The 13,037-nt window shown below is 46.0% G+C and overlaps 1 protein-coding gene across 3 annotated transcripts in view; it reads right to left on the bottom strand.

Annotated features, from left to right (window-relative positions):
- ifih1 (interferon induced with helicase C domain 1) overlaps positions 1–13,037 on the bottom strand; it is a 184,110-nt gene that overhangs the window by 19,938 nt on the left and 151,135 nt on the right. For 2 of the 3 annotated variants that reach the window (XM_085986418.1, XM_085986420.1), the window contains 3 exons: positions 6,590–6,706; positions 5,715–5,838; positions 4,551–4,772 (listed from right to left, as the gene is read on the bottom strand). In XM_085986418.1, the coding sequence (XP_085842544.1) occupies positions 4,551–4,772; positions 5,715–5,838; positions 6,590–6,706 (463 nt within the window). The remainder of the gene's footprint in view (positions 1–4,550; positions 4,773–5,714; positions 5,839–6,589; positions 6,707–13,037) is intronic. The other variant, XM_085986419.1, reaches the window with a different exon arrangement.

Below are 13,037 nucleotides of genomic sequence, written 5' to 3'. Positions count from 1 at the left end.
AAGTTGGGCCGGCGGCCGCCACACACACGTCACGTGGTACGTGACGTGACGTCAGCGCACTAGGGCACGTCTTAAAGGGAATTATGTATACCTTTATGTAAAGGACAACCGGTGGTACCGCCACAATTTAACATTTAAAAGTCCTAAATGTGAATATTCAGCTCTTAAAGTTGAATTACCTTCCTAACCTCAAAAAATGGGAAAGCTGCCTCAGCACTAACACAAATGGCTCAGCAAACCAGGTAAGGGGCACCCAGGGTCCCGCACGCAGCACTGCAGCTTTGTGCAGGGGGTGAACACTGCAAGACAGGCCCTCTACCCACAGGGGCCAGGAGACCCTCCAGAAAGAACGATTTTCGGACCACATCACCAAGGCCGTCAATGCCAGCAATGTCGCCCCCACCACCTGGCTCCAGTGCCCAAAGAAGCTTCATGACCTCAGACCACTTCACCACTAGCCTCACACACTGCTCAATGCACAACCTCCCAATCACTCACCTACCAACAATCTGCACAAATCACAAGGCACATCTCCCATTCCTAGCCTCACCTCACTCCCTTGGAGGAGACAGTGCAGGCCATTCTTAGGGGCATGACCGGGCCCTTGGCCAGCGGCGGGTCTGAAAGGATACAAGATGCTGGTATCCTCATACATTATCCTCCTTCTGGCATTCACCTCAGGCTTTCCCGCCCTCCCGTGACAACTCCACCCTTGTGCCTTCCTCATTTCACACACCCAAGAAATGCAGCCTGCCCAGCCAGTGGGTGACAAGAAGAGGGAGAGGAGAGTGAAGAAGAAGAACAAGATTGATTTCCCAGCCACCAGCTCTTCAAGGTCAACCAGCTAGGTAATTTACAGTGTCCCCCACTGAAAGTCAGCAGCCTTCCACCAGCCATGCTGCAGCCACTGGGGTAGCATTGTGTGACATCAGTAGGACAAAGACACACACAAGACAGGCATTAAGAGAATGCATACGGGTGATGAGTTGATTTCTTGATGTCACATTGGATGGATAGACGTATATACTGTAGTTGGATTGGAAAGTTTGCTTTGTGGTGTCTTTTATTTCAGCATCGTGGCCCGTGGCCAAGAGGATGTAAGGTATGGCGTGGGACTTACGTTGAAAGGGGAATTGGGGTTGTTGTCACTGGGATCGCAGGCGGATGATTCCATCCCGGATATCCTGGCTACAAAGGGGCTGTCTGGGATGCATCCTTCCATCTGCTTCCTCCACTTCTGCTTCCTCCTCTTCTGCTTCCTCCTCTTCTGCTTCCTCCTCTTCTGTGTCTTCTTCCCTCTGCGAGTGGATGCTGTAAATGTGAAATGACAGCATAAAATCCTGGAAATACTCAGCAGATCAGGCAGCATCTCGACCCGAGACGTGAACTCTGTTTTTCTCTCCACGTATGTTGCCTGACCCGCTGAGTATTTACAGCATTTTCTGTCTTCTCAAAGGTGTTCATTTACCATCCGAGCCCTTGCAAGCATCCAACAGCACTCCCTACATGCTTAAAAAACTGTTCACATCTATTGCAGCAAGCCACCACTTCAATAAAATAAAAAAGTCCAAATGCTTAAATACAAACTTAACTGAACAACGTGTTTGTCCCTTTAAGAGGTGCTGACATCGCCACTGTCAGCCTGCACTTAGGACCCAGCGCTGAATTCAGTGCTAGGGTCGAAGTTCGCATTTGTAACGTTAGGTTGATGTTGCGCGCCAATTGACGTGACAACGTTGCCATTTTGTTCGGGATGGCGCTGCAAAGCTAGGGTCGAAAACGGCGGCCGCTGCGGGACCTACCACCAGCTGGCGAAAGAGCGGCTGCCGCTATTTTAGCACCATTCGTGGCCTTAGCGCCATCACTACGGAGTGGCGCTAAGACCACGAGTTTCTTGCCCATAGTGTTTTCACTGCCCTGTCACCCTTACTGAAATCCCTTCTTTCATTTGAGGAAAGTAGTGCACTGAAGCATTACTTTGGAGTGGAACAGAGCGTTTCTGCCCACGACTCCATATGAAGGCGAGTTAACAATCATATCATGATATCACGGGTATGGGGTAAGTCGAGACCAGACACTTTGGGGGGGGGGGGGGGGGGATTTTAACCCCCAAAAACAGGTGGGTTGGAATTGGGTGGAATGTTGCAATGTTAAAAATCTGAATCATGACCCCACCCTGTCCACTTCCGGTTTTAACGGAGGTGAGACGGGGGGCGGCCAACCAACCCGCTCGCAGGAGGCAGGTTGGCAATTAAAATATTATAATGAGGTTGGGAGCATCAGATTTAACCACCATCTTAAATTTAACCCTGGATGGCCGTGTTTCCCGGGCCTTGGGAAACCCGGCTGCTAAAGGGAGGGGAGGACTGCTGGTTCCAGGAACTAAGTGTCTTTCCACTTACTGGATCCAGCTTACCTGCTTCACGCCCCCCTCCACCCTCGACCTTCCGATCTCCGCCACAAGGCCACCACTCTCCCTTGTGGCCTCTGGACTCCGATCACTCTGGCCTCCGAACTTCTCGATGTTGCCCAGCTCAAGACTCCTGATCATCCTCCACCCTCCCACCCCAGCCTCCCCTATCTCCCCAGGCTCAGGACTCCCGATCATTTTCCCCCTGCACCGATCTCCCCGATGTTGCCCGGCTCAGGACTCCCGATCTCCCTCCCACCACCCTGCTTCCCCACCTCCCCGATCCCTCACTGCAGCCTGGTGCTGAAGGCCTACCCACCCAACAGCCAGCCAGCCTCTCAATCTGGGAATCAGAGACAAAAAATGTTAATCAGGGCCTGCCGTTATAATCAGCAGGACCTGAGGGAGACCCGTTCTTCTGGGTTTCCCGATCTCAATCCACCCCCCCACCACCGAGTTAATATTCAGCTCTTTCTCACAGGGAGCCAAGAGGAAAACAAGCAGAGTGAAAGTTATCCCAGGACAATCTTATATACATCAATGTATACTTCAACTTGATCGAGTTCTTTGATAAAGTAATAGAGAGGGTTGATAAGTGTAGTGCGGTTGTTGTGTATATGGACTTTCAAAAGGCTTTGACAATGTACCACATAATCGACTTGTTATCAAAATTAAAGCCCATGGGATTAAAGGGACAGTGGCAGCATGGATACAAAATTGGTTAAGGGACAGAAAGTAGAGAGTAGTGGTGAACGGTTGTTTTTCAGACTGGAGGGAAGTGTGCAGTGGTATCTCCCAGGGGTCGGTATTAGGACCACTGCTGTTTTTGATATATATTAATGACCTGGACTTGGTCTTACAGGGTGTAATTTCAATGTTTGCAGATGATGCAAAACTTGGCAATGTAGTAAACAATGAAGAGGATAGTATCAGACTTCAGCAGCACATAAACAGAGTGGTAAATGGGCAGACACATGGCAGATGAAATTTAATATAGAAAAGTGTGAAGTGATACATTTTGGTAGGAAGAATGAGGAGAGACAATATAAACGAAATGGTACAATTTTAAAGGGGGTGCAGGAACAGAGAGACCAGGGGGTATATGTACACAAATCTCTGAGGGTGGCAGGACAAGTTGAGAAGGCTGTTAAAAGGCATATGGGATCCTTGGCCTTATTAATAGTGGAATAGAGTACAAAAACAAGGAAGTTATGCTAAACCTTTTTAAAACAATGGTTAGGCCTCAGCTGAAGTATTGTGTTCAATTCTGGGCACCACACTTTAAGAAGGGTGTCAAGGCCTTGGAGAGGACGCAGAAGAGATTTATTAGAATGGTACCAGGGATGAGGGACTTCAGTTATGTGGAGAGACTGGAGAAGCTGGGGTTGTTCTCCTTAGAACAGAGAAGGTTAAGAGATTTAGTCGAGGTGCTCAAAATCATGAATGGTTTTGATAAGAGTTAATAAGGAGAAACTGTTTCCAGTGGCAGAAGGGTTGGTAACCAGAGGACACAGATTTACCCATTTACAGGGCTATGGGAAAAGAGCCGGGGAGTGAGATTAATTGGATAGCTCTACCAAAGAGCCGGCACAGGCACGATGGGCCAAATGGCCTCCTTCTGTGCTGTATCATTCTATGATTCTAATGTAACCCTTGCCCGAGGAAAGTATGTAGCTTAGATATACTCAGAAAGAGAATCCACTCAATCTGTACCATGTTGATCAGGGAGGCACTATGCAGGGGCTGTGGCATCTAGCAGCATGGTGAGGGAAGCTAAAGGGGAGAGTCATGCCTGGATGGCCTCAGGCATTTCCTGGTGGATGGCTACAAGGGGCATTGGTCATTACTTGGGAGAAAGCTGTTTACAAATATGGCAGGACAAGTGGGTGAAGAAAAGGGATTAGACTGCATAAAAAGTGTGAAAGTAACCTAAGAAATGTTGTGATTAGCCATTCAACCCAGTTATGGTTTGACCGCAGTGAAATTTCCCTCTACATTCCAAAGCCAGCAGTTATACATAAAAATGCTATTTCAAAAATGTTCATTCCGGGAGAGTGCACGTGAACCCAGATGTAGTTATTTTGTACATAAATCTTTGATATGCCTTGCAAATGCATGCTAGAATGTAGAAGTATATTACCGTTAAATAAAGTAAAAAGAAATCTATCAGTATTATCCAATTTTGACTTTGGTATATCCTCATCATCATCTGTGACCTTCTTCCTTATTTCGTCTTGATAGAAGTTTGTGAGATAATTATATGCATCAATCATCCTTATGGTATCATTAATCATCAGGACGTCATTGTATTTTCTTAAATGCTCTGCGCAGACACGCAGTTTACGATTCTCTTCCTTTGCTCCTGTGGAAGACAAAGTGATATCACTTACAAACACTTCTGTAGTATGCATGGGCTGCAGTACAATTTGGCCAGTCAAGTACTTCCAAAACAGTAGTCATCCAATGATTTTACACTTACATTTACATTCCGTTCCATACTGTTCAAAACGGTTTCAGGTGGGAGGCCACATGTAATATGCAGATTGGGGTCCTGTGACATATAGGATCCTGATTGTAATTTTTGAGGTACAAATGGGTGGACTGTGTACCAAGCCCACTCCTCCCATTTGTACCAGGCATTGACCAGGCATTGAGTGGCCTAAGATCTGGCCTGTCAAAGGCCAAAGATTCTTTTTAACTATTATTTTTGTGAGGCTAGGAGGAGCAGGAGTGCTCATCTTGGGCCCAAAAAAACAAACTCCGGTCCGTTGCCAGCCCATGCCAATTTCCTGCATCCCACAGCTGGCGAGCTTCATCGGGGCATCCATTTGGTGCCCGCAGCTTGCTGGCTGCATGTAAATGAGGTCCAGGCCTCAAAATGGCTCAGGCCTCTAGATAGTAACAATGGGCAGGCTGTGGGCACTATCACTCACCCATTGTTTACCTCCAGTTAAAATTGTCCTTGTAGTGTTAAATGGACATACACAGAGCTCTACAGAAGTACCATATCAAATAGCAAAACACAACTAAATCTTACAAAATCCAAGGGCCCCAGAAATTCCACAAGCATGTGGGTCATGCTGCCACAGAAGGGCATAGATAGATAGAAAAAAATCAACTGTGGTGGTTAAAAAGGGAATTAGATATTTACCTATGAAGCAAGGGTGTTAAACCGATATGAAGGGTGGGCAATTGGGATTAAAAAGACAAACAGCGACATTCATGCCTAACACAATAGCAGAACAGGCTTTATGGATCGAATGACTTACTTGAGTTCCTATAAACATACAGTGAGTCATCTAACCTGTTCTCTCTTTTTGTACAATCCACTGCTCATAAGACTGCGTGCCAAAATCTGATGCAGGGCTTCGTCCAAGGTACGTGTGAATTTCTGTCATCATTTCTTTGATTTGACCTCCAAAAGGATCCTTAAAATCATACACAAAGGGCAATCAGCTATTTTGATAAAGGCTCCTTAATCTGTACTTTGTGATATTTGAGTGTTGCAGTTGAAACATGCCTCTGCTGTGTGTCTGCACCTGACAATGCCATTTTCTGCCTCCATAGAGTGGAGAAAAAAGTAATCTGCATAGGACAGCTGACATATTTCCTGTGGGTTAGGGTAGTCTCTCAATTAATACAGGTGAATTCTATACATGTTATTATTCTGCCAGAACTCTTTTTTTAAAAACAAAATGCTGCAGATGTTGAAAACCTGAAATGAAAACAGAAAATGCTGGAAACACTCAGCAGGTCAGACAACATCTGTGGAGAAAGGAAAAAGGTTAGGTTAACATTTCAGGTCTATGATCCTTTTCAATGTTGCTGTAGTGGATGCTACAGTGGGAAATGGCAAGTGGATGTCAAAACCAAACAAAACTCCAGCTGTCGATCGCCTAAGAGGGTTAGAGAGGAATTTCCCAGATTTTCTTTTCCCCAAATTGGCCTGGGTTTTCACCTCTCCCAGGAGATCACATGGTTTTGGGTGGGGTGGAGTGTAAAAATTGTGATGCACAGTTGTGTGAGACAGGCTGGATGCAGAAATCTTGCTGAACAGTAAGGAGGATTTGAATTGTACCCGTACTAATTTTGGACCAATTTTAAATCGAAACAAATTCTGCCACTTTTTAAGAGAAATGGATGTTATTTATATGGACTTCCAGAAGTAGATATATGCACCTCTCTTCGTTCTTCTGCAATCTCCATCTTTTTGACCGGATCTTTCACTTGGTCTTTCAGCTGTGCGTATTGCTTCTGAACAGTCATTATTTTGTAAGCATCAAGGTTTGCACAAATCTACAAATTTGAAAAGGAGCAGAAATTCGTTAGTCAGATTCACATAAAAAGTTAATTGGTTACATTTACTGATTTGCCCTATTTATCCTAAAGCACCAGTCAGCAGTTAATCTGCCTGAAACTAACCTGTTTTCCTGTGCTAGAATCTACATCACAATTTGGCTCAGTGTAGCACTCCCACCTATGAATCAGAATGTTGTACATTCAGCCCACACGCCAGCAGATAATCTAGGCTGGTACTTCTAGGCACCGCCTGTTCTGGTGGACATAAAAGATACCATGACATTTGAAGAAGAGCAGGGGCGTTTTCTTGGTGTCCTGGCCAACATTTCATTCTCAAACACCAAAAAAACAGATGGGCTGCTCATTTATCTCACTCCTTTCTGTGGGACATTGCTGTGCACGAATTGGCTGCAGCATTTACCTACTCAACAACAGTGCCTACACTTCAAAAGTATTTAATTGGCTGTGAAAAGCTTTGGGACAACCTGCGGCATGAAAGACGCCATTTAACCGCAAGTCCTTTCTATCCTCTTTACCATGGAACAGCTGGGACGATTTTCAACTGCCATCCACCTGTTTCTTGCCTCAAAAATGGTCAGTCAGCAATGGAAAATGGAGAGGGCGCCGAGGCCTGCCTGATGCAATGGAACACTCGAGGCTTGCCTGACGTAATTTTCAGGCAAGTCTGTAAATGGGTTCACAGCACACTCGACCAAAACAGGCGGGAGGCTGCTTACATATGCAAATCAGGGTTCTACACCGGTTATAGGACTGTTTGTAATTTTCAAGCACTAATGGGCACAGCAGGCATGCTCTGTCCCTTTGTATCAGGTGGTGAGCAGTCTAACCATTAGCCCTTAAAGGCCGCTCCAGAAATTATTTGGAACTTTTGGGGGGAATTTCTCTGAGGCCAGGGGGGAGCAGGAATTGCTGTTCCTGGCCCCACAAACATACAGCATACAGCAGCCAGCCCCTGCCCCTTGGTGTGCCTCCCTCGATTTTTTTTTACTACTGTCTTCTGGCGTGGCTTGCTGATGGAGCCGATGGGTATCCCCTCGGAGTGGTGAGCTGCCCACTAGCAGCTTGCTCGATTTCTGCTGGTGAAGCCCAAACTTGAACATAGTTCGGGCTTCCTGGTGCTGGCTTCAGGCACGGCTGCTCCGCTGACTTCATGCCTGTTTTGGGCAAAAGTTAAAAATCAGCCCCAGCATGTGCTGTCTCCAAAAGGTAGCTACCGTTAATTGGGAAAAAAACTACAAAAAAAAAGATGTTTCTGCATAAACCTGAACACAGCAGGGCTGTATTTTAATATTATTGACAGCTTGACAGTTCGAGTATAGCATCTGGGACCAAAATGATGTGGACCACATCCATCACTATGGAGGTTGGGATTGACATCAATGTAGTAGCTCACTAGCAACTGTCAGATTCAAAATGTTTGGTCTATAAAGATGCTATGGAAAGATAATAAAGGGCAGGGGAGATTTTAGATTGTACAAAATTGTGGTATGAAAACTGAAGGAAAAAGAAAGATTCACATTGCAAGTAGTCCAAAGCACAGTAATGTTCCTCTTGAAATAAAGGAATGATTCTGCCTGGTTGCTGGCAACTTGCTAGCCAACAGAAAGAACTGTGCGCTAACTGCCTATAGTTTTGCATGATCAGCTCATTTTAATACTTATTCAGAGCTGCTTTCACAACTTTGGCCCTGTGCTTGGAGCTAGCAGAATGTGGAATGCACAAAATGTTGCCATCAATTCAAAGTTAAAGCAACATGCTCTCTTAAAGTAAGTAGCTGTGTATGAAGACAAATATTCTTTCAGCATTTATAAAGCTTCACCAAGGGTGGGACACAGGCAGATGGGGAAGAAGGAATTGCCAGGCAAAAATGAAGTCTAAGTAAACCCAATATAGAAGCACAAATTGGAAGCTGCGGGCAAGTGACCTGTTTGATGGAATTTATATTTACAATATACTCATACTCATTGGAATTTAGAAGAATGAGAGGTGATCTTATTGAAACGTATAAAATACTGAGGGGGCTCGACAAGGTAGATGCAGAGAGGATGTTTCCCCTCATGGGGAAATTTAGAACTCGGGGACATAGTTTCAGAATAAAGGGTCGCCCTTTTAGAGCTGAGATGAGGAGGAATTTCTTCTCTCAGAGGGTCGTAAATCTGTGGAATTCTCTGCCCCAGAGAGCTGTGGAGGCTGGGTCATTAAATACATTTAAGGTGGAGATAGACAGATTTTTGCAAGGGAGTGAAGGGTTATGGGGAGCGGGCGGGGAAATGGCTTTGAGCCCAAGATCAGCCATGATCTTATTGAATGGCGGAGCAGGCTCAAGGGGCCAAGTGGCCTATTACTGCTCCTATTTCTTATGTTCTTATGGCTAGTAAAGTGGACAGGATGCCTTATGACATGGGTATGAGGAGGGCGGCTTTGTTTGGCACTTCAGAGCACCCTCCACAGAAGGCAGTCGGTGGTGGCCCAGAGGCGGGAATTTCATCAAAGCTGCTCCCACTCTGCTGCTAGTAAGTGTGTCAGAAGTCCTGTTTCTGAGCATAAACATGGTTTCCGGAGAAGCTATCGGGGTCCTTGAATGGTAGCAGCAGAACCCCATTAGAAAAGCCCAACTTATGCGATCCCAGCCATGAGTAGATGCAAGGCGCAGGATATTTTGACTCCTGTTCGTTCACATTCACATGATCTCAAAATTTTCCCTAATATTCCTAAAATTTGGTTTTATGTTTTTAACATCAAAGGCTCCAATTCACAGATAAAGAAATATCTATTGGCATACACACAGATCTAAATTGCACACTGCTAGAATATTTAGAAAAAGATTTTGGGAAGAGTGGACCTTAGTGCACATTGCGACAGGAAATTCATCTACTGACCTACTGCAAATATTGATTTCAATTTTCTTTTAGAGACCACCAATATTCTAGCAGTTATACTCAAAAAGGCTGGAGAGATAAACTAGGAAATTATAGGTCTATTAGTCTAACATCGGTTGTGGGAAAGTTACTAGAATCTGTTATTAGGGGCAAAGTGACTGAGCAGTTGGACAAATATAAGCTATCAGAGAGCCAGCATGGATTTGTAAAGGGGTAAGTCATGTCTAATGAACCTAGTTGAATTTTTTGAGGAGGTAACAAACGTGGTTGATAAGGGAGTGTCTATGGATGTTAATTCTAACAGGACTAGACAGACTAGATGCAGGAAGGATGTTCCCGATGGCGGGGGAGTCCAGAACCAGGGCTCACAGTCTAAGGGTAAGGGGCAAGCCATTTAGGACTGAGATGAGGAGGAATTTCTTCACCCAGAGAGTGGTGAACCTGTGGAATTCTCTACCACAGAAGGCAGTTGAGGCCAATTCATTCAATATATTCAAGAAGGAGTTAGGTATATTTCTTAAGACTAAAGGGAACAAGGGATATGGGGAGAAAGCAGGGACAGGGTACTGAATTTGAATGATCAGCCATGATCTCATTAAATGGCGGAACAGGCTCGAGGGGCCGAATGGCCTACTCCTGCTCCTATCTTCTATGTTTCTATGTAATTATACGGACTTCCAGAAGGCATTTGACAAGGTTCATAGAAACATAACATAGAAGATAGGAGCAGGAGTAGGCCATTCGGCATAACTAAGACCGCCTATTTCCACCTCCGTAACATTGCCCATCTCCGTCCTTGCCTCAGCTCATCCGCTGCTGAAACCCTCATCCATGTCTTTGTTACCTCTAGACTTGACTATTCCAACGCACTCCTGGCTGGCCTCCCACATTCTAAACTTGAGGTGATTCAAAACTCGGCTGCCCATGTCCTAACTCGCACCAAGTCTCGTTCACCCATCACCCCTGTGCTCGCTGGCCTACATTGGCTCCCGGTTAAGCAATGCCTCGATTTCAAAATTCTCATCCTTGTTTTCAAATCCCTCCATGGCCTCGCCTCTCCATATCTCTGTAATCTCCTTCAGCCCCACAACCACCCCCCACCCCTCCCGAAATATCTGCGCTCCTCTAATTCTGCCCTCTTGAGCATCCCTGATTATACTTGCTCAACCATTGGTGGTCGTGCCTTCTGTTGCCGAGGCCCTAACCTACCTCTTTGACCAAGCTTTTGGTCACCTGCCCTAATTTCTCCTTATTTCGCTCGGTGTCAAATTTGTTGTCTTATAATATTCCTGTGAAGCGCCTTGGAACGTTTTACTACGTTAAAGGCGCTATATAAATACAAGTTGTTGAGAAGATAGTAACTGTGGAGGAGCAGAGAGATTTAGGGGTCTAAGTACAGAAATCACTGAAAGCTAGTGGACAGCTACAAAAATAATTTTAAAAGGCTAATGGAATGTTGGCCTTTATCTCAAGAGGGCTGGAATACAAAGAGGTGGAAGTTGTGTTACAGCTGTACAGAGCTCTGGTTCGACCCCATCTGGAGTACTGCACTCAGTTCTGGGCACCTCACCTCAAACAGGATATACTGGCCTTGGAGTGGGTGCAGCACAGATTCAACAGAATGATACCAGGACTAAAAGGGTTAAATTATGAGGCTTGTATTCCCTTGAAATATAGCAGATTAAAAAAGGCGATCTAATTGAGGTGTTTATGATGATCAAATGAGTTATTCGTGTAGATAGGGAGAAACTATTTCATCTGGTGGGGGAGTCCAGAACAAGGGGGCATTAACTTTAAAATTAGAGCTTTGCTGTTCAGGGGTGATGTCAAAACTCTTCACACAAAGAGTAATGGAAATCTGGAACTCTCTTCCCCAAAAAGCTGTTGAGGCTAGGACAACTGAAAATGTAAAAACTAAGATTGATAGTTTTTTGGTAGGCAAGAGTATTAAGGGTTACGGAACCACGGTGGGTAGATGGGAGTTAAGATATAGATCAACCATAATCTAACTGAATAGCTTGAGGGGCTGAATGGCCTACTTGTGTTCCTATGTAAAAATAATTACTTACTTATGGACACCGATTGCTACTGTTTGCAAAACATTCGGCTTGGTCACATCTTAAAGCGACTCATCCATAAGCAGACTTTAATTTAAACTGATTCACACTTTGGCTTGTGACTGAACAAAGTGAAAGAGAGATGTTATTCTAGTTATTTTGCAGCGTGTTATTTTTAACTTAGACAAGAAATGTACAGATCAATAGAAACAAGAGGCTCTTTAACAAGTTAAGAACAACTAGGCCAGTTGCCCTAGCTATTAATAGTAATTGATTATTTTATCTAATATATATAGGCCTAGAAATTCAGTATAGCCACTTTTGGGGCGGTAAAGTCGGGCGGGCGCTAAAGTTTGCGCCCGCCGGAAAGTGGAGGCCACTTCGCCGATATTCAGTAGCTTTGGCCAAGGAGTTTGCTCGAGCGCTAAAACTGGCGTTGCACCCCTATCTTTAGGCGCTAAGCCGGCGGTGCAGACTGATACCGCCGAGGCCGGGCGCAGCGCAGGTGCGGTCATGTTTTGATTGACAGCAGACACCCTGGCGCCGGCCAGCTCTTAAAGGGGGAAGGGTCGACTTGGTCTGCTGCCACGCCCTGGATACTGCAGCCCTCCAGCTAGGCCTAAACACTGCTGCTGGAGAGAAATAGCGCCAGCAACGATGCAGAGGGCCCGTGAGCGAGCGCAGCGCTTCTCTGCCCATGATTTGAAGGTGCTGCTTAGGGGTTTGGAGAAGAGAAGAGAAGAGATATCTTGTGCCCGGACAGTGGCAAGAAGGCTCCCAAGAGGCTGTACAGGAGCGCCTGGAGGGAAATCGCCCAGAAGGTCACAGCCAACAGCGATGTCCCCAGGACTGGTGACCAATGCCGGAAAAAGTTTAACGACCTCACTCGGTTGGTCAGGGTGAGTACCCTTTCCATTGTCCTCCTCATCCTTGCATGTGCACCTCACATTATGGGCAAAGGGACCTCAAAGGCCTAATGGCCAGCCCTCCTCCAGCAGCTATGGCACTGGCATGAACATCAATAGCACTTTCTGCACTTTACACACTGGCCAAGCTATTCGACCATGGGAGGCAGTGCACACAACAACAGGGCACCACACTGGCCAAGCTATTCCACCATGGGAGGCAGTGCACACAACAACAGGGCACCACACTGGCCAAGCTATTCCACCATGGGAGGCAGTGCACACAACAACAGGGCACCACACTGTGCTTAGAGGCCGTCCATTCTCTTGCAGGCCAAGCTGGCCCAGAATCTGAAGAGCCGGACTGTCACTGGGGGAGGCCGTGCCCAGTTCCAGGAGCTCAGTGACCTGGAGGAGCGCGTGGGTCGACTCATGGGTGCCCGGGTGATTGGCCCCGTTGCAATTG

Source organism: Somniosus microcephalus, chromosome 4 (genome assembly GCF_052327205.1).
Source record: "Somniosus microcephalus isolate GS21.2 chromosome 4, FLI_Smic_1.0, whole genome shotgun sequence".
NCBI lineage: Eukaryota > Metazoa > Chordata > Chondrichthyes > Squaliformes > Somniosidae > Somniosus > Somniosus microcephalus.
This window is presented reverse-complemented; position numbering and strand designations above follow the sequence as displayed.